At 39.8% G+C, this 22,582-nt stretch overlaps 1 protein-coding gene across 1 annotated transcript in view; it reads right to left on the bottom strand.

Annotated features, from left to right (window-relative positions):
- col9a1c (collagen, type IX, alpha 1c) overlaps nt 1-22,582 on the bottom strand; it is a gene marked incomplete at its 5' end in the record, with an annotated part of 39,035 nt that overhangs the window by 12,565 nt on the left and 3,888 nt on the right. The window contains 14 exons of the mRNA XM_079259030.1: nt 1,849-1,905; nt 2,065-2,103; nt 3,593-3,664; nt 5,030-5,083; nt 5,183-5,206; nt 5,312-5,347; nt 5,455-5,499; nt 5,795-5,866; nt 7,771-7,806; nt 7,913-8,002; nt 10,620-10,637; nt 13,958-14,038; nt 15,413-15,809; nt 21,943-22,072. Coding sequence (XP_079115156.1) covers nt 1,849-1,905; nt 2,065-2,103; nt 3,593-3,664; nt 5,030-5,083; nt 5,183-5,206; nt 5,312-5,347; nt 5,455-5,499; nt 5,795-5,866; nt 7,771-7,806; nt 7,913-8,002; nt 10,620-10,637; nt 13,958-14,038; nt 15,413-15,809; nt 21,943-22,072 — 1,151 coding nt within the window. The remainder of the gene's footprint in view (nt 1-1,848; nt 1,906-2,064; nt 2,104-3,592; nt 3,665-5,029; nt 5,084-5,182; nt 5,207-5,311; nt 5,348-5,454; nt 5,500-5,794; nt 5,867-7,770; nt 7,807-7,912; nt 8,003-10,619; nt 10,638-13,957; nt 14,039-15,412; nt 15,810-21,942; nt 22,073-22,582) is intronic.

The following is a 22,582-nucleotide window of genomic DNA, read 5'->3' as shown; positions in this document are numbered from 1 at the left end:
GTGTTGAACAGAGAAACATGTAAAACTTGCAGGATGAGGGTCAAGGTTCCCACAACTCCTCTAAATATAAGGCTGTAAAATTGCGAGAATCTTGACAAAATAGGTGATCGTGTTTTTTTTTTTTTGCACACCTTCACTCCCAAAATCAGCACCATTTGCTTAAACATTTCAACACACTGACTGTGTTTTTTTTTCTGTTCTTGTTCAGTTTAGTATTTTATGTTTGATCACTAAAAGAGTCACGGAAAATCCACTGAATCCCCCCCCACCCCGCTCGCCTTATATGAACCAATGAATGACCAGTAAGAGGTCAACTAAATTAAATTTGACTCAATTCAATTAAATTAGCTAAATAAAATGTCATGACTTGGCATTATGCAGATTGTTATAATAAATTGAACTGAACTGGATTCATTTAGACTGAAATTAAATTAACTTAAGTAGATTGTAATTAAAACACACTGAACAGTTTAGCATAAACTGAGGATGCTTAAACTGGGATTAGGTGGCTTGAACAGGGCTTGAATTTGAAAATTTCTAGTTAGATTTGAATTAATTTTGTTCATTTTGTAATTTGCAATTTTGTTCAAAAATCTTCAGATGATATTTTAAGATGAATGATAGTGTGACTGATCTGAATACCGCGCTAGTATCATTCATTCATTCATCATTCATTCCAGTCATTCATTCAGTCACTCATTCAGTCCGTCAGTCAGTCATTCATTCCCTTTAGTCAGTCGTTCGTTCGTTCGTTCGTTCGTTCGTTCGTTCATTCATTCATTCATTCATTCATTCATTCAGTCATTCATTCCTTTTAGTCAGTCAGTCAGTCATTCATTCATTCATTCCATTTAGTCAGTTAGTCGTTCGTTCATTCATTCTTTCGTTCGTTCGTTCGTTCATTCGTTCATTCCATTTAGTCAGTCAGTCATTCATTCATTCCCTTTAGTCATTCATTCATTCATTCCATTTAGTCAGTCAGTCAGTCATTCGTTTATTCATTCCATTCATATATTCAGTCACTCATTCAGCGTCAGTCATTCATTCCCTTTAGTTAGTCAGTCGTTCGTTCGTTCGTTCATTCAATCATTCATTCATTCAATCATTCATTCATTCATTCAGTCCGTCAGTCAGTCGTTCGTTCGTTCGTTCGTTCGTTCGTTCGTTCGTTCATTCATTCATTCATTCAGTCATTCATTCCATTTAGTCAGTCAGTCAGTCATTCATTCATTCATTCCATTTAGTCAGTTAGTCGTTCGTTCATTCATTCTTTCGTTCGTTCGTTCATTCGTTCATTCCATTTAGTCAGTCAGTCATTCATTCATTCTTTCGTTCGTTCGTTCATTCGTTCATTCCATTTAGTCAGTCATTCATTCATTCATTCCATTTAGTCAGTCAGTCAGTCATTTGTTTATTCATTCCATTCATATATTCAGTCACTCATTCAGCGTCAGTCAGTCATTCATTCCCTTTAGTTAGTCGTCCGTTCGTTCGTTCATTCAATCATTCATTCATTCAATCATTCATTCAGTCCGTCAGTCAGTCGTTCGTTCGTTCGTTCGTTCGTTCGTTAGTTCGTTCGTTCATTCAGTCGGTCAGTCATTTATTCATTCATTCATTCATTCATTCCATTTAGTCAGTCAGTCGTTCGTTCGTTCATTCATTCATTCATTCTATTTAGTCAGTCAGTCGTTCGTTCGTTCATTCATTCATTCATTCATTCATTCATTCATTCGTTCATTCATTCATTCAGCCAGTGAGTCTACTCTCCCCAGAATAAAAGTAGGTGTATATAAGTAGAAACTCATGTCAGTGCGTGGCTCCAGCTTTTTTTTTATCATTCCTCACCTTGATGCCCGGCAGTCCATGTAGTCCCTGTGGTCCAGCAGGACAGGCAGCAGGACACTACAGACACATACAAGCAATTACATACTGAACTAGTGCGGCTGCTGCTCAGCCTCTCTAACTGCAGTGAATCTTTCTGTTACAACATAAACCACCACCGCTCCACTTGCCATGCAACCAGGAAACATTTGGTAGCAAGTAGGACAGCGAAACACTTACAGCTTCCCCACTTCCCTCACTGTTGGCACCAGGTGGTCCCTAAAACACACCAGAGGGACATCTAAAATGGCTGCAGGACGGTTTTAGATGTCCTCACTGAGTACACCACAGCACACGCTCCCAGCATGCCAAAATGTTTCATACAACATGATCACACCGTAACGATGCTGTATGGAAACTCAGGAAGGAACACAGATCATTCCAAAGAGGAAAGATGAACTTGGGTTAAAGGAGCAACATCTGTACAGCAGATACTGAACATTCACTGTCAACTTAATGCAGTTTGCTGTTTTCTTTAGTTTTTCTACATTTAAAAGACATTCATGTTGTACTTGATACAAAGCATGAGATAATCCACTTTGTTGGGTTTTAAGGTATTAATCAGACAAATTAGTTATAAACTGGCTGTTTTCTTGTTTATTTTAGAATGTTTGAAATGTTCTGATGACAGATCCAATCAATCACCTGTCGAGTTGTAAGATTGGGTAGGTAATCTTGCACAGAGACATTTATTTTACTCTGGGTGAAGTGGTTCCTCGTCTTGATAGTAGTCTGTAAGCTTCAGCTTTAAGCTTCAAGCTTAACTTTATTTGTATAGCGCCACTTCACAACAATGTTGTCACAGGGCACTTTACATACACGAATCAACATACACATAATTTCTGGCCAAATTATACATATCCTATAATAGAAACCAACTGATTGCATTGAGTCATGACTTTGATCCAATCCCCCATCCTGAGCTGCACAAGGCGACAGTGGGAAGGAAAAAAACCCTTTAACAGGAAGAAAACCTCCGGCAGAACCCGGCTCAGGAAGGGCAGCCATCTGCCTCGACTGATTGGGGTGTACATTTTGTAATCATGAACAATAAGAAATATATTTAGACCCCTCAGTTTACTGTAAATCTGTAAAAACTCTGACCAATCCAAACGTTTGGACCGAATTGAAGTTGTTCATTTCTTATATTTCGTAGCTTCTTCTCCCGGCTCCCCTCCTCCCCCTCCAGCAGCACATACCTGATAGCCACAACCTGCATATAAACAGCGTGTTAGGATGAAAATACAAAGTAGTGAAGAAGAAACTCGGAAGGCAAACATGGCTGAGAAAATGCAGGAAGGACTTCCCGACCCGGCTCGGTTTATTTGCCTCTTCCTGCTAAACAGCCGAGAAAGAGAAAATCGTTGGTGGAAAAAGCTGCGAATAAAAAGGCCTCGGATCATGCAAGGAGCAAAACCAGATGGGGAGGAGCCAAGACAGAGCACCACTTTACATCTTGCTAGCTTGCCAGCTCAAAATATTATGAAAGCCAATTCATAATAGCCTATATAAGGAAACCAACGGATTGAGTTGGAAGCTCCAACTCAATCTCGTTTAGTATCCAATCTCATTTAGTATCTGGTCATAAGCTTGAAAACAGGGAGGATTTCAAAGTCCAGGAAGTGAAATGTTCAGTTTATGCAAAATACATTTGTTAGAGTAGAGAAATTAGTAGCCAACAAAGCATGGGGTTAAATCTGGTTCTTACCACAGGCCCTGGTGGACCAGGAGGGCCAGGAAGCCCAGGAATGCCGGGTCCTCCTCTGGGCCCGGGTGGACCCTGCAGTTGTGTTTGACATAAAAGACATGTGAACAAATAATAATATATCCAATCAGTTTAACAGTTTATTGTGTGTAAAAGAAATCTGATTCACAGGATGGGTAATAAGTGCTATCATGTAGCTTAAACAGTCATTTTTATTTTTGGAACAAAAAGTCGATCAAGTGAGTTCTAGCAGCAGATATTAGACTAAGCATTATCAGCAATTTATGTTACCTTTATTATTACTTTAACTTGCATATAAACATAAAATGAATGTTATTTCAGTATCATTGATGGTTAATGGTGCAGAGAAGTGACTGACAGCTTCAGATTAAAACCCCTCAAAGAGCTCAAAAGAGTTAATGATACAAAAAAAATTAAGAAATAAAATAAAGTAATACTTATAAGGATAATAAAAAAAAGGTCCTTTAGAAGAAGGAACGCTTGGAAATTTTGGCAATCCTGAAAATTGACTTAAAAGATTAACAAAAATGTTTCAGTGTAAGGAAGTTCATCACAAATTTATTTGTCTTTATATCCAAGGCCAGTGAGGCTGACATGCTTACCATGTCATTTTTTACTCAGGAATATTGTTATAATTTTTTATCTAGTTTTGTCTTTGCATGCATTCCATACAAATGTCTCCTGAACTATTCCTACTACCTGCAGCCTGATCTCATTTTGTTATAAAGTGTCAAATGCAGAAGCTTTACATGCTCAAAGATAATAAAATAACTCTCACATTTCATTACATTTATCTTATTTATCTTCATGAAGACAGAATGTTTGGAGGTTTCTTATAAAGACAAAAGGAAACATGGAGTCCATGCTATAAAACCACCCCAGGCTTAATTTCCCACAGATAAATCCTTTCCACTGTCTTTTACAAATGTTTTGAGTGACAAATTATAACTTCACAGAGTTTCCAGGTTTCAAAACAGAAAAAGTTCTTCCAGTTTCAAAATTATTTAACAGTATTTTAACTTGTTACATATTGCAATATTATTTAGGACTGGATAAGTTTTGCGAAATAAGGTATTTTCCAAATAATACTTGTTTCTTTAGGCACCAAACGTCTTGGTTAGGTTAAGGCACCAGATATCTTTGTTTAAGAAAAACTTCAGGACTTGGCTTCAAATACTTTACCTCAATTACAGTAAAATACAAGAAAATACACGAGATTTGTGTTTTATTGAAATAACAGAAAGGACTGTAAGTTATGTAGTGCTCAGGTGGTCACATTTAGACTGATTCAAACATTTAATCAACAAATTTTAAGCTCCATAACCAAAAAACTGCATTTCCCTCTTTGGTCTTTGGTCACAACAGGAGGATCCTGTTTTAATTCACTAAATAAATCTATTTAAACCAAATTATTCTGACCTCTGGTCCAATGTTTCCTTCATCTCCTGGAATTCCTGGTTTCCCTGGAGGACCCTGTCAAATACATAAAATTACAGAATTACGTTTGCTCAAACACACACGTGAATGATTTTCTGGATCAGACAAAACACAGCAACCATTGCAAACACATACAGCAGGTCCTTCGCTTGTTGGGCCCTGAGAAAGAAAAATAAGGCAGGATGATTTATTTTCCATGTGAATCTAAAAAAAGAATTCCGTCTGCAGATCTGTGTCGCTTTCTAAAGGGATCTGGACACTTACAGGAGGCCCTGCTGGTCCAGGAAAGCCAGGAAGTCCCTGCAATCAGAAGGAGATTAAACAGATGATAGAATGTTTGCAACAAGAATAAAAGGACAATCGTCCAAGTATTTCTAGATTTGTTGGAGTGAAATGGTTGTACTCACTCTCTCGCCTACGGGCCCTCTGGGACCCATTGGACCTGGAGAACCCTGCAGATTGCAAAGAGCCAAATCAATATGGTGTTTTCTCTCCACATCAATCACATGGTCCCACTCAGTCGAATCCACCACACCACCAGGCAGCTCAAGCAGCTCAGGCAACTATGATGCTTTTCAATAAACCTGATATTTAGCTTGGCTGCTACATCTAAAAAATTATGAAATGAATTCATTAGTCTGATGTTTTCTATGTAGAACTATGATCTCTGATCACACACATCCTCACACACACACACAGGTAAAAAGAAGTTATCATGTAGAGTATGTGCAAGGTGATGTTTCCTACAGCAGATCCCGGAAGACCCGGAATGCCTCGCTGACCGGGAAGACCGATCTCTCCCTTCTCCCCTTTGCTGCCCTGGGAAACAGACACAACACCAATAAAACAGCCTGTAGGGATGCAGGAAGGAGATAATGCTTGCTAAGATACACAGAGGCAGGGTCAGTCAACATTTAATCAATGAAAGGTGTGTGTTCTGTATGCTGTTGCAGATCAACCAGGAGACAAGCTCTTTGAGGGGCTTGCAGTGAGCGACAGAGGCACAAACAGATCAACATGTCCGTCACACTCAAGTCAAACAGCCAACAGTTGCAGTTCAGTCCATATGTGATCAGATGGTAAATATTCAGCTTAGTTATGACAACGTTACAGGACAACAACAAAGAAAGGTGCAAACCGGCCACATGATGACGGCAGCATCTGATCAACAACACTGCAGTTTGCTGAGGATTGGAAGTTTTCTCTATCCTGAACCTGATTTGTGTCAACAAATGGAGGGAAAATTCTCCGATCCACTGAGATGCTATTTTGAAGATCAAATATCAACTTTTTTAAAATATTAAATTGACCAAAGTTATTTTCAAGTCATTTTTTTCTTTTGTGGATCAGGGTGGGTTTGTGATGCAAGCAAGCTTTCCTCATGTTGGCCCTGTTGGCCTTGTTGGCGCCATCAGCCCTGGTGGCCCTGTTGGTCCCATTAGCCCTGTTGACGCCATCAGCCCTGTTGGCGCCATCGGCCCTGTTGACCCCGTTGGCCCTGTTGGCCCCGTTGGCCCTGTCGGCGCCATCGGTCCTGTTGGCCCCGTTGGCCCCATTGGCCCCGTTGGCCCCATTGGCCCTGTTGCCGCCATCGGCCCTGTTGGCGGTGTCGGCTCTGTTGGCCCCGTTGGCCCTATTGGTGCAATCAGCCTTGTTGGCCTCGTTGACCCTGTTGGCCCCATTGGCCCTGTTGGCCCTGTTGGCCCTGTTTTTATAAAAATTCAAGTTATGGTAATATTAATACAGAATCTTACTGTGATTTTACAATAACTTTTGTTTGTTTTTATTTTTCTGGTACCTCAGCTGAGTATAGTAATATTTTACTTTGTTTTTGTTGTTCTTATGGTTTGATTTTTTATCTACTGACTCAAAATCTCCCCACCTTGCCCAGAAGTTGCTGAAAGGGAAGCGCTTTATAAGAAGCCCCTAACTGGTTTGTTGTTGTTGTGAACTGGAAATGTTTGGATGAACAAAATCTAACTGAATTACTCTGAATTATGTTTATATAAGATCCTGGCAGACCGTGCCAGTTTATAAGAACAGGACAGGCCAACTGAGTGACTCAGACAGAAATGGATCCATCACTCATCCACGCAGAGTTGACGGGCTGAGAGACAGGCGCTGGTGCCAGATACATCAGCCTGTGTTTGTCACTGGTGTCTTCCTAAATTTGATTTATCATTCTGCTTTATGGTTTCAATACAATCAATAATGTGTGCATTACACCCCTTAAAAGGTCATATCTTACACCGAAGCTGCAGCTACTGAGTTCTGCCTTGTAAATGTTTAGCTGTGTGTGTGACAGGTTCATCCTGAATGCTGTGATTTGTTTACAACCCTGTTTAGTTTGTCTGTACAGTTATTTCTTCTGGAGTGTTTTCAGCCCTTTTTTTTCAGGTTCTGAAGTATTAGATTTGGTTTCCTCTAATCTCTGTGTACAAGAGTGATTATTAACCATAAAGCAATAACTCCTACTGAGGCCATTTTGTGTTCATTCTAACTTCCACTGATGCTGAATCATCGAACACCCACTCTGGAAGTAAACACAGTGTTTGTTAGAAAAGTGTGAAAGTGTGTTTGACATATTCAGTTCAGATCTGATCAGCCGTCGGGAAAAGTCACGTCAATTAAATCAAGCAAGATTATTCCATCAACATCCTTCAGTAAAATTTTATATAACAACTTATGCGTTATTGTTTTTGGTTTTTTAACTGAGTACTTACAGGAGCACCTGGACTGCCAGGAGACCCTGGAAGACCCTGCACAGGAAGAAAGAAAAGAAAAAGGAGTTAAAAGAAAGGCAATAAAGAAGAAAAACATCTTCACTTGGAAATTGAAGAAGTTGGACACAATGAACATGCTTACGTCTCTTCCATCCCTTCCGTTTTCTCCTGGGGCCCCTCGCGGGCCCTCCGGTCCGGGAGCTCCTGGAGGACCTTGAACTGATTTTTCAGGCTGAGAGAGGAGACAAACAGTCAGCAGATGGTACAAATATTGTCAAGAACAGTTATTTGATCTTTTTTTGCAATACTTCAAGCCAACCTGTCCTGTCCAAACCACACCATGCTGCCACTTTGACAAAACCAGTGGAGTCTGGAACACTCTCCAGGTGTCCCACGGCAACGGCGCCATAATGTCACGGCCGCTGGAATTGTTTTAAACCATGGAGAGTATTTGTATGGTACAAACTACACTGTAAAACCTTTTCCTTTCATAAATCTAAAGGGTTCCTGACATTTCCAGGAAGGGAAACAGAACTTTGGATAAAACTAATAATGAGGTTCGGCTCAGATGAACATGAGGTATTCTACTATGATGCTCCTTTCCTCGCGCTGCTCTCTTCCCATTTGTTTTCCATCTCTTGTCTTGCATCTTGGAGAATGGGGCAGGGCTGGATATTGGGTGGGGTTGGATGTCAAATGGGCGTGGGGTTAGGGTTAGGGCTTGGGTTAATCCAATCAAAATGTTGAAGGGGCAGGGTTGGTAGTTTTCCTAACTATGGAATGTTTTTCCCCTCCACTTTGCCGACACAGACAAACTGAAATTTAGCTATGTTTTGTTTATTTTATTCATTCATTGCTTCTGCCAAGGAGATTATGTGTTTGTTCCCAAATTTATGGACTTTTTGATTATTTGTTCAAAGAATGGCTCAACTTAGATTCCGTTCAATTTTGGGAGTGATGTGGAAAGACATACGGACAGAATTTTTTTTAAAGGATTCTTCTAAATATGTGACGAAATGAGCTGCTGGTTGGAGGTCTGCTTTTTAAACAAACTCTTGTTTAATAAAACTGATTATAGAAAAGTGGTCTGTACTGAACTTAAAGGGAATAAACTGGATTCAACCAGATTTTATTTAGTTAGGTAGTGATGGTATTGAACTGAATAATTGCTTGTAAATTCTCTGTAAACAGTCCTTTGACGACTTTAGTTGTAAACTGGTACCATGTATTGAATTAAACTGATTAAACTGACTACCGCTGTATATGTTGTGATATTTGCTGCTCTGTTTGGTTCTCTTCTAGCACCAAACCTACTTTGTTAGGTTTAGGTATAAAACTATTATTATACTTTCCAGTGTTCCACGTTTTGCAGCACATGAATGCAAAAGTTTTGCTCTGGATTGTTTCATGACACCAATGATCTTGTCAAAGTAGCGACACATGAAACCATCAAGGCTGAAAACAGACCTTTGGATTGTAGAGGTTTGAAAACAAAATGCTGTGATCAACTAAAGTTTCACTTGAATGTTTCTAAACCTGATGACCTTTAATTGTTTCCAATCAGAATTTGTAAACATGGATTTTCACGCCAGGTTAAGTAGTCCTGTGCCAAAGTCTTGAGCCAGCCCTGGTATCTCCAAATCTTGTTTCCTTCTTGTAAGATTTTATAGTGGACTTAAATGATAGTTCTCCCACTTTTCCAAGGTCTTTCTAAGGTTTTCTTTGAACATTTGCTGATATATCAGGAATACCAGGGATGTGTTTGTTAAATAAACCACTAAACACTGACTTGTTGACCAATTCTGCTCAAAAAGTATCCATGTGTTGTGTCACAGTGTTACAGAAAAATAAACAAAGATATCATTTAAAAGGGATGTTTGGGCGTTTTGGTGATGCAACAGTCTGTTGCAACGACACATGTTGTTGTTGTCAATAATTATACAAAAGAAGAGTCAAAAAATGAATTTTTTAAAGCAACAGGGTGAATTTTAAAGAGCCTTTACCCCAAAACTTGGCAGTCTTATCCTGGTGAGTGTGTCTTTAAAAAAAAATTATATATATATATATATATATATATATATATATATATATATATATATATATATATATATATATATATATATATATATATATATATATATATATATATATTATTATTAGCTGCACAAATGGTGGACAAACACCGAAGTGTGTGTCAGGATTGAAAAAAGGGAATCTCCAGAAGACAAGCAAGATCCTAAACGGATGTCTGATGTCAAGAAACAGAGAAGCTTGATCCATATGTGGGCATGGAACCTCATCAGAAATGGTCTCCATGAAGGCTGACTTGAAGACGTCATTCAGGAGGAAGACAAGCGGGCAAAATGTTGAGGTATACCTCATGACATGAGAACTGAACTAATGGATGGAGGGATTAATCCTCCTCAGAGTCTGATATTACATGGTAGTGTAGGATCATGATGACAGAGAACAGACAAAAAGGAAGCCGGTGTCCTGTGAAAGGTTTTGGAAAGTCATTTAAAAAATCTGGAGAACAAAAAACACAAAACAAATTGTCTAAGAAGGTGCAGACTGCATCTACTGTTATCTGTTTTTCTGGGAATATATATCAGAATGTGGGCTGGGTCAAGAGTTACGCACAGAACTGGAAGTGTTGCTGGCTTCATGAAGCTTTTTCTATATATATTCTAAACACAATCTATAGATCTAAATGCTTAAACAAATGAAACCACCACCATGAAAACGATTCAGCACAAAGCTCCAAGGCAATTAGACAACCGCAGCTCCGGAAGAGACCACTGGCATAAAAATCATGAAGAAAAAAGAAGGTAGAGTAGAAAAATAAATACCTCAGCATTGGCATACATCTGCAGAAGCAAGAGAAATCAGAGAAAAGGAGAGTTAGTGAAAGTAATCACACCACCCTCACCAAAAGTGTGAGCAGAAGCGCACCTGTTCACATAGTAGTGAGTAATATCATGCTGTCTTTAAATACAAAGCCTCAAACTTAGCGCCCGCACCCCCCATGTTAGCCTGAGCGCTAATAGAGTGCACCGTGTCAGGAAGTGTTTGTGTCTATAGGGGGCACAGTCATGTTACGTTTTCATACATGTGACTACATGTAAATACTGACTTGCTGGTTTTATATTTATTGCACTGCAGATGTTACAGAAAATGAGATGTGAGACAGCAGAGTAAAGTTTTTCATTGCAGGCTACAAGTATGTCTCAGAGGCAGACATCTCAGTAATTATACTACAGCCGCAGAGAAATGAAAGATTATATCTCATCATAAATGTCACGCACTCTGTACAGTCTCGTCTATTTGTGATGCAAGTTTTACTTTACTAAAAATGCTCGTTCTGAGAGGACAAATAAACATGTTGTGTTATAAATTGTTTAGAATATCTGACCAATTATACATGAATAGATCCGACATGTTGGTGATCGTTAGTTTCCACTTCCATCAGGATGGTTTTAGGACCAATAAATAATCAGTCTGGTAGTTTCTGATAGCACATCAGGAACATTCTGAAAGTACCTGAATTCAGCCTGACATGAACAATAAGATCATTTACTGAACTAAACCTGAGGGGAAATGCAGAAACAGTGTGTGAAAAACCAAGAAAAGCCCTCGACTGTAAAGTCTGTGAAGTTGTTTTGGACCTTCCAGCAGCTGCAAGGTGTCCAGGACCCGTAGCGTACTGGACTGTAGTTTTCTAATCTGGACTAATCTCTTCAGAAGACATTGAACAAACTGGTTTCATCCAATTGACAATTCCTCATGGTGTCCCCTGGTGCCTTGTGGCAGGTTAATGTGGTTTGAATTTTCATTGTGTTTTCCAGTTCGTTGTTGTGTTTTTTTTGTTTTTTTTAAAAATTATTCTGTTTTTAAGTTGTAGATGTGGTTTGCACTTCCAGGCCACCATACATTGGTCCTCATTTATCAATCGAATGTGGAAATGAAAGCACATGTGATCCTACAATCAGATCCATGTGTGATTCATGAAACACTAATATTAGCTCAGTCTCAGTCTACGAATGATCATGGCCATTTACATATAAAAAATTATTTGTGTTCTAGAGCTCTTTCCCAGTGAGGTCAAACCATGGAGAGGAGAGGTTAGGCCTTAAAAAACAACTTCTTAGAGCTCCAGATCAAAACGCTTGTTTGGTGGAAGAGAATAAAGAGGTGCTGATTGGATGCCTAAAAAACAGAGTCAAGGCGTGCACAAAGATGCCACATGGAAGAGGACCACAGAGTCCATCAACAGACTCACCATTGTTGTGTTGAACGGACTCTGGCTGAAGTAGGAATAAAGTTCTCAGTAAGTAGCTTATAGATCCCGTTACCTGGTAACTGAAAGTCTTTACCTCTAGGGGTCAGACATGAAAGCCTGTTGCTACCCTGAGATGCAGCAGCTCACAGGGGGAGGCCAGCCAGACCCATGCCCCATGTTAGAATGGGAGAATTGGGATTGGGTTTAAAAGGGAATCCATTTTAAAATGCGTTTTTGCAAATCGGTTCATTCTGAGCACTAAATGTTGGGCTGCTGGTTCTTAGATGGTGGTTGGATAACAACTAGTTGGATGAATCACTTTCAGGATCTGCTCCTGCATCCAGGATTTCTGACCTACATTCGATCCTGTCCGATGCTGATATCCAAATGAATTAATGCCAAGCCTTGCATGCAAAATGGTCATGCTCACAGATTTCAGTCGATAAATGAGAACCATTGTGCCAGAAGTAGTGATGCACCAATCCACTATTTGGGAGTTCCGATCTGATACCGATATCTGACATTTGAATATCTGCTGATACCGATATTTGCCGATACTAGATCTAGATCTACTAGATACTAGAACATTATTGTGACTATGGTTATTATTGCTGTTATAACTGTGTAAGATTTCATTAGGTTGTAATAAATGACCCATCCTTTCTGAAGTTACCTCACCAATACAAATATAATAACAGATCTAACAATTTCAACAAGTTTTATTTTGGTTTGGCACATTTTACCTGAATACAACTATAAATGTGTGGTTTGGAAACAAAGATCTCGCCAAAAAATGTCACATTTTAACATTCAAGGCATTTATTTCTTTTAAAACGCATCCGAAGCATGTCATCAAACACATCTGCACTGGCTTGACTAGTGTAGTGTTGGTTTTGGTATTGGTACACTTTTACTAATACCAAGTACGAGTACACACACTTGGTATTTAGCCAATACCGATACTGGTATTACAGCCTCAAAATGACTGCATGTTTTTTTTCAGTAAAGGGTGTTGAATATGGGAATTTGAAGTTTGATTTTTTTTTTTAATATTATTACAATAAATTGAATTTCAAATCAATGTAATTAACAAGAAAATAGAAACTACTAAGTACCACAACAACATTTGTCAGAACTTTTCATAAAAACTTCCTTGACAGAATGCTGTCATATCCTGGTGGGACGGCTAACTAAACTGGAACATTTAACGCACCAGCTGATGCCTGGACAGTCTGACATGGATCTCAGGTTTGCAGTAGTTTCTCAGACCTTTTAAGTTGCAGAAATGTCACAGGAGGGATCCTGTGACGACTAACAGCTTTCTTACGCCACTATATAATCCCTCTCTGTATGATGGTGACCAACCAATAGCTTGGCAAAGACCTCCTAACCCTTCCCACACTGATGGCCAGCAACACTTACTTCTCTATTTGGGATCAGTGTTGATGTCTTTTCTCCTCGGCGTTGTGTTTACACACTCCTGAATGCTTCGGTTCAGTAAACTTACCGGGTTATTACACTTGCTGACGATCAAGTTCACGTGATTAGCAGCACCTGGCTGCTATTTACCATCGTGATCTTTATGGAAGAGGGAAAGTTATACCTCATTTTTCACACACTGTGCATTTTGCTGAACTTTGTCGTGTTGTTGTCTGAGGTTGCTTTAAATCATTTTTTTCTGTTAGGAACAATAACCATTTAACCACTTAGGGTTTGCAATATAACGCTATAAAATCGTAACTTGATTTGCAACCCCAGCATGCAGTAAAACTGATACTCAGCAGAGTATGTTCTCCTTCATCTGCACCTTCGTTTAACTGTTTCTGCTGCTTTCCTCCAACACTCGGAAAGCTAAATAACAACCGCTACGGAGATGAAGGCTGAGCAGACCTGAGCTGGTTACTGTACCTCAGAGGCCGGCAGCTCGTTGCAGCTCTCTCTCTGGGCTCTCTTTGGGTCACAGTGGATTAACATCCACTGGAGCTCAAACTGAAAAAGACACGAGACTGTTAACATGTGTACAGCAAGAAGACACAGAGTCACTTCCATGTGTGATGCTGATGTGTTGGTAAATGTTCTATCATGGTACTGTTGTGGAAATTTTATGTTCTGACTTACAGTTGTGTTCATATTTATTCATACCCTTTCATTACAGAAGGAAAAAAACATCTGCTTGTAAAATAAGCTGAAATTAATTAAAGTAATAATTTAAAAAATTATGAAAATCATGACATTATTTTCTAATTCTGGTTCAATAAAAATATTTTTTTTAAAAAGCAAACAAATAAGATAATTTATTACATATTCCATCAGTCATAAACTAATATTTAGTAGAACAATGCTTTAATGTTTCCGCTCCAGTCAGGTGTTTTCTGTTCCTCTCAGTCAGACTTCTGCACCTGTTGACAGGTATTTTGTCCCACTGTTCAACAGAAAAGTGCTCTAATTTGTCCAGGACACATTTGTTTGTTTGTTTGTTTTTTCTGTTTTTCAACTCAATTAAATAAATAAATAAAAAAACAGTGTCTAATATTACTAAATTATATTTTTGCAAATTTTTAGTTATTGTTCCTTCTTTAAGTCTCCAGTTATTTGAGTGACTTTTATAAATTCAGCCTTTTCTTCAATGAAAGGGGATGAATACATATGAGCACAACTGTAGATTTTCTTATATTTCATAGTCCTAGCGTATATTTATTTCTGATTATGGCTTTCTGAAAAAGTCATGATGAACTTAAGAACTTAAGCTTAGTTACACAGTGTCTGCTTATTCCCCTTTACAGACATAGCAATGTGTAGAGGGCCAGACATGTCTGCATTCAGATATCTGGGATCTCTTCCTTGAAGAGGGCTACAGCTAACAACAGATATTTCTTGTATAGAATAACATAGATTCAGGGCAGACAATGTGAGGGTAACTCCGTTAGAGCATTCCAGACTTCTGCCCCGTTGGACCTCTGGACCGTCTCTCCAATTTGCAATTTGCATTATTCTGTTCTTTCTTATTTTCTGTTCAATAAACTTTGTAATCTTTTCTACTTCAGAACCAAACTCCTCGTCATCGACAGACTTTTTTCCACAACAGAACACTTCTTTCTTTGTAGTTTTGAGAAAGTGCTTTTGTTGTGTTGAGCTTGGTTTTCCAGCAGTAGGACTTTCTGCAGGGGTGACATTGTTCCTTTTTTCTTTTACCTCCCTGGAACCCAGCTGAGCAGCTTTGCTGTGACAGCAGTACTTTAGAGTTATAGCAGAGTTCAGCGCGCACATAAAGCTGAATGTGTTTGTTCCCAGAGAACACCACTTCCCTGAAACGTTACAAGCCCATGATTAAATGCAGCAGGCGAGTCCTCCATCCTAACTCACCACCACAGATGCATCAGGATCAGCATCCAGCCTGCCAATAAGCGTGTCTCCCTCTGTGTTGATGGGGCCTTTGCCTTTGATTGGTTTCCGGTCCACAGGCTGGCAGTCCACGTACAGCGTTACCTGGTCCCGCTCCACGCCGATCATCACCTTGTGCCACTTGGTGTTGAAAAGCACAGAGAGACCGGGGAAGTTGACGGTCTGCAGGTTTCCATCGGCCCCCATCAGGAAGTACTCCAAGGCCTGCTGGTCCCCATTCAGCCTCAGTCCGGCTTGTTTGTTACCGTCTTCGTCCACGATCTGCCAGACGTTCCACACCTTGTTCACTGTGTTCTTGATCATGCGAAAGGTGGTCATGAAGGAGTACTCATCCGGGAAGCCCCGGGGAAAGTTAAGCCTGCGGGGAAAGGAGTTCAGATCAGCTTTTTCTGTAACTGAGCACTACATAAAGATGTCTCACACCCACAAATCTCCAAACAATCGGAGTAAAGCTGGAGCCTATCCCAGCAGCCTTTGGGCGAAAGGCAGGGTACACCCTGGACAGCTCGCCGGTCCATCACAGGGCCAGAGTTTCATTCATGATTACAAAATCACATGGAAACGACTCAAGGTCCGGTCGTTCAGGTTCAAAGTGAAGTTAAACGTTTTAAAGAAGCAAAGAGAAGTCCGTCCAGTGCATAAATCAGTCCAGTTCAGCTCCAAAACATGCCGTCCTGGTTAGCATTTTGTGTATTTAACAAGCCAGGTTCTCAGCAGGCGGTGCATTCATGGATGGACACTCCAGCCTGACTTTTACCACCTTGTAAACGATCAAGGTGGGGCAATAAAAGGAGGAGGTTTCCTGTTACCCAATAAAGCAAATGAAGAACTCTGTTTCTAGCGTTGCCTGAGGTCAGAAAGTTTCAAATATGTGGCACTTTTGCCCTTCAGACTATCAAACAGAGCGTGCAGCAGAAGCTAAAGCAGACTTCAAAGCACACTGAACTTACAGGGGAAAAAAACACGTATTTGCATCCGGTTTAACAGGCCTGAGTGGCATCGTCCTCCGTGCCAGCGACTTACATAACAGCCTTTAAAGAAAGCTGGCATCCAGGAAAAACATCAGCCTAAACGGACCACAGTGGGCACACTGGGAAGCAACGGGAGACATCGGTGGTTATGTAACGTTATTGAAGTCTTTAACCTGCACACTCTGTCCTGACACATCACACAGTCACATCACACCTTTAGATGTGCTGGAACTGAGTGCAAAACGTTGAGACGTGAAAGTGGCCCTGACACGCAGAGGTTTTCCACACCTCCACAGGGTGGGCTTAACTCTGCAGGGGGAGGAGGGGGTAAAAACAGAAAAAAAGAAAAATAAAGCACTTAATGTGCTCGGCCAGAATGTTTAATTTGGTAGAACTGCAGGAATGTTTATCAGATTAATCCAAAGATTTTTAGCTTTTCTTCAGTGACAGTAATCCAGTCGCAGCTGTTTGGGTCTGTTTTTCACTGGACATGCAGAGTTACCTTCACCCCCTCACACCATTTTTGCAAACCTTCCTCTTTTCCAGTGTTTTTATGTCTATTTTGTATTTACTATAAAGTTATACAATTTATTCATTTATGTATCATTATTTATTTATTTAACATTATATTTAGCCTATGTGTTTTATAGTGTGATATGTTTTTCTCATGGAGGTTTTCCACATCTGGAGATATTTCTGCTCTGACTGAGTGATCGTTGCCATAGTGATTATCCCTGGCTGGGTAGTCAGGGCCCTGCACTGGTGCCCTTTGTGCTGGTGTGGACATCTGTCCTGATCTGGGCGTTCCTGTTTGGTAATGGTAGCTCCTGATGTGGATGTGGTTATCGTTTCCTCACCAATTTAACTGGTTTATCGGTGTGAAAAACATGCGAGCTTTGGGGGCAGAGGAGAGGATGTCATGGATATAAGTGGTGTCCTCCCCTCCACAATCATCTGTAATGTGTTTCCCAGGGAAGCTGGAGGACCTGACGGCGCTTCGACACCACCAGAGGCCCAAGCAGCTGTCCTACCAGAGACATATCTAATGGACATAACACCGGGTATACACATCTTTCTGGATGGACTTACACATCTATGTGCAGACAGAACAAAGGAGTAATAAGGATGAGGAGGGGGCTGTCTGTGTTTGTTAATAAAAGATGATGCAAGACCAGACAAGTTACCGTAAAACAACAAGTTGCAGCGAGAACATTGACTGTCACCATGAGGCCGTATTACCTCCTGGGAGAATTCTTACAATAATAAGCTCCATCCATCCCTCAGGAAGGGCTGACACACTGTGTCAGTGGTTCTCAAACTGGAGGGTGGGCCCCTCAGGGGGGGGACCCAGGGTTATAACGGAGGGGGGGCACAGCAAGGGTAAATAAAACTTGGAGTTTTGGCGCTAAAAAAATCTGTAAAAGTACCATTGCGAAACAATAGAGAATACTAGTACTAACAAAAGAGAGGACAATCTGATGGAGCATCTGTGTCAGGATGTGGTGGAGGTGGTGGATCCAAATGCAGAGAATCAGAGGCAGAAGGTTGTGGGGGTTCTGGAACGGGACTAAGCTCCATCACAAAAAGCTAAGACTACTCAGTGGACCAGCATCTCAAGACAAAGACTGAGGGGTGTAAATACACAGAGCACAACAATATAATGGTGAAACAAATGAACTGAATGAACCCAGGTGAACTACTGAACACAGACAAAGGCAAAACGGGAAGAACCTACAAAATAAAACAGGAAACCAGAACAACATAACCTCATGACAATGGGTGTTTCTCAATTCAGGTTCTGCACACTTTGAAGTGCGAACAACACAAGCACAAAATCAAACATTATAATTAGAAAATAATGTCATGAATTCATAAAACTTTTATTTATTATTACTTTATTTAGTTTAATCTTATTTCCCAGGCAGCAGGTTTTCTCCTTCTTTACTGGGAGGGTATGAATACATATGAGGCCGACTGTACATGTGTCTAACAAGGATTATTTTCCGCTGAAGTTAACGTCAGCTTGACAAGACTGGGCTGTCAGCCAGACGAGAGCCCGTCTAAACCGCCTCCTCCTCATGTTGGTCATTTAAACACAAAGGAAAATGAAAATAAATCAAAGTTAAATTAATGGCACCATTTTCTGTCATTTTAAACATATTTTCATGTTTTTTGTAGAAGAATGGGATCAGTAATTAGATAAACTTGGCATATGTAGTTGCTAGGCAACGAAGGACTGGAGCACTACGGGTAATTCTCATACACTAGATAGCCCATCTGATTTCACTGGCAGGAAGCTCACTTAGTTGCGTGTAGATGACGTTCGTTGCCTACGTAGTCTGCTCACTTGGAAGTGTGCAGACCATGAATTGAGAAACACCCAATATGTGTCCCTGCTTGACCAAGTCAAGGTCAAGTAATAGTACTGATCAGTGTTGGGTAACGAAGAGATCACAGTCTTTTGTATGTATCACAATATTATTATCTAACATTATGATGTATAAAGCCAAACAAGTTACAATAATACTTGGTGACTTTCCATCCTGCATGAAAAAAAGCTTGTTGGTTACTTAAGAAACAAACCCCTCAACTATCAGATGTAGCCAAGTTGTTTTACAATCTCATCACTGAAAATTCAGCTCAGTTGAAGTAGTTTGCAGAGATAAAAATGTTTCACACTAAAGCAGAGAAATGGTTAATTAATGTGGTTTTAACTATAGTTAACTACACTACAGCCACTACACTAACATTTCTTTGGTTCATGGGACGGGACGGGAGTTGAGGGGGGGCTTGACATTATTGTCGTCGATGAAAAGGGGGCCCTGCAGAAAACGTTTGGGAAGCGCTGCACTGTGTGATGTTTTACACCCTGCGACAAGCAGGCTGCAGACACAGTATCTCCACAATGACACCGCCACCTTGTCAACACTTCCTACATCCACCCAGTGTGTTACATCCCACTTCAGGAATGATTAAATACTGGAACTTCTGTTTGCCATCATCAACTGTGCATCAACATAAAAACAGAAAACTTTAAGTGGATCTAGAGAGACTGCCTCCCCATGAGACCAACCTTAGCCAAGAGGTGCAAACACTGACTAGTCAAAGCAAAAAGAGGCCACAGATTGTGTGACGGCGTGTCGGATCCAACTGGTGTGAAGCTGAATGTTTGTTGCTTCAAGACTGAATAAATGCAATTCTTATGTTTTTTGGATTCCCAAAGAATCTTCATGAATTTGGAGGAAATCTCAGAATAATCTTGTTTAATCCCATAATGACCGGGCTTCGTTCCCATACATGTACACCCACTTTATTACTTTTAACCTCTTCAGTTGTTTATTTACTAAGATATTGCATTAGCCAATCAAATGGCAGCTACTAAATGCACTTATTTAGTCATGTAGACATGGTCAAGACGAATTGATGAAGTTCAGACTGCAAATTACAAAGAAGAAGAAAAGAGGATTTAAAAAAGAGGATTTATTTATAGTAAAAACAGCAGCAAAACTGGTGCTTATTATGTAGATTTTGCAAGTTACGACAGTAAAGACGAGAAGCAGGGAGCAAACTTTGTTCATTTCCGGTATACCTCATACGTCACGTGCACCCACTGTCCAATCAGAACCCTTCCCAACCCGCCGCTCTAAAGAGGAATTAAGTGAGGTTTCATGTAAACCTTCCTTCAGAATTATTACTTTCATGTAAACTTGTAGGAGAATACGTTAATTCCCAATGATTAATTCTGAGTTAAAAATACCATGTAACCTTAGCCAATGTGCCGTTCTTGTTGGTCTGAGAAGCCGCTGATCTACTGGGATTTTCACACAGCCATCTCTGGGGTTTACAGAGGATGAGTTCACTGGATCCCATTGGCCTCCAGAGTCAACAAATCTCAATCCAACAGCTGGTTTGGGATGTGGAGGAATGGGAGATTCTCGGTGTGGATGTGCAGCTGACACACCAGCAGCTGCTGGGAGATGCTGTCATGTTAAAATGGATGTTTTTAAACTCGTTGAATCTCCTTGTTGTCACAGACAATCGACTAAGTTCTGAAGTTAAAAGGGGTTCTAACCCAGTACTTGCAATGTGTAAAAGATCCAAGCTAGAAGTTACAAAAGGCTTTTAAAGTCATTGTAAGTGATCAAACTACACCTGTATCCTCGCACCTTACAGCCATAAGTAGATTTAACTTTAGCACATGGCATCATGCTGGTTGTTGGACTAAAAATGTTTTATTCAGCTCATCTGTTAAATAAAATATTCAGGATAAAAGGGGTCCAGCCCAGTTCCAGCATGGTGTGCCTATTAAAGTGACAAATGAGTGTATATGACGTTATTGTTGTACTTCTCTTTGCATTGCTGTATCTCCATCTTTCCTTTATTTCTCATCACAGCTGACTTTGGCCTGATCTGGAGTAAAGGACTTTGTCATGAACCTGTACTTTCCTAAAACCACCCCTACTGTTTGGAGGCAGATGGCCACCATTGTCCAGACTAGTTCTCCACCAGTTAAAGGCATTTCTCGCCTTCCAATGTAACCTTCTGCTCCACGGATGCTCCAGATGAAGATAAAACTGAAGATTTGATTAAATGTTTATTTTAGCAGAAAGACTGATTAATTTGTACCATCATTGGATTGAATCTGATTGCAACACAACGTTCATCGACGTTTCTGTTCAAAGTAAATTAAGATTATTTTTATGTCACATGGCACTGGATACATAAACTGAATGAAAATAAATTCAGCATTTGTCTGTTAAGTTTAGTGTTATGGATGTTATTAATCCAACTCTATAAAAGTGATTCCTAATCGACTCCTGGTTTCTCGTTTTACTTTGAAATGATTATAGACTCTTAAGATTATTAGGAATTTTTCTTTCATATTCATCAACTTCTCGTTTTTTTTTCTATCGTTAATAAGACTGAAATATTACCATAATAGTGCAAGTTATTGTATCATAACCATTGAAGGAAATCAAATCAGTTTAATAAAATATCAAATAAAATGAAAAAAGGGATCTGTTTCATTTGTATGACTGGCATAAAAGCAAGTAATGCATTTGGATCATTTTTAAGTTCAAAAGATGATTCTCTGTGGAGATCCCACTATATTTTGCCTGAGGATACCCAACATGGGTTTAGTCCACCTATAATTATAACCTTGACAGGAAACCAGTGCTATCTAATTTTCACGTTTGTGTCTTGAAAGAGCCGATGAGATAATTCATAACTAAAACAACAGGATGAACTATGGTTTTTTATTTTCTGGAAATGCAAAGAGATTTCGGTAAACTCAGAACTCACTCCAATACACACACATGTAAAAAATGTTTCTTTGCAGTTGTGTGTTTAAAATGACAAAAAACGTCTAGACTTGTTTTTCTTCTTCCAATTATACGCTGCTGGTCATGCAGGAACATCTGTGCCTGTAATAACGCAACACCTGCATCAGCAGACTGCTGACATGTGTGTGTGTGTGTGTGTGTTTTTATCCTTTTAAACTGCCTCTACTGTACTTACATGGTTGGAATTTGAAAGTTGGCCTCCCTGTCGAGACGATAGGCCACCTGCAGGGGGGTGGAGCCGTCCACCTTCCTCACACCTTTCAGGGGAATCACATCCAGTTGGAACTGGGTGATCAGATCAAAACCTGAGAAGAACACGGTGATGGGGAATAATAACAAATACATGAATAATGATTGCTTGTATTAATACGGCATCACATCGACCTTGTAAGTTGGGTGTGAAATGAAGTTATGGTGAGTATAGCTCATTGCAGACCAGACTGAAAGTGGTCATCGGGATCTTGATTGCTAATCAGTTGTGCTTTTGACTTTTCCAGTCATTCATATCATAAAACTGATGAAGATTACTTCACAATTCTTTGTGAAGTCATAAGTAAACAAAAATGAAGGAATTTATTAAAAGATGTCCAGAAAAGTGGGTTGCAAACAGTTAAGTTAATCATCCTGGAATTTGCAGAGATCACTGGCACATGTTTTGGTTAACGTCCTTCTCTGTTAGCTTCTGCTAAAGCTCGTGGGATGATACAACCCAGAGTGACTTTCCTCTTCAGCTTGCTAAGATTGCAGCTGCTAAACAATAATGTGAGCTTAATTCATTTTAACTTGAGAATATCTTCCAAATAAAATTATTATGG

Source organism: Telmatherina bonti (assembly GCF_933228915.1).
Source record: "Telmatherina bonti genome assembly, chromosome: 19".
NCBI classification, from domain to species: Eukaryota; Metazoa; Chordata; class Actinopteri; order Atheriniformes; family Telmatherinidae; genus Telmatherina; species Telmatherina bonti.
Note: the sequence above shows the minus strand (reverse complement) of the source record. Positions and strands in the feature narration are given on the sequence as shown.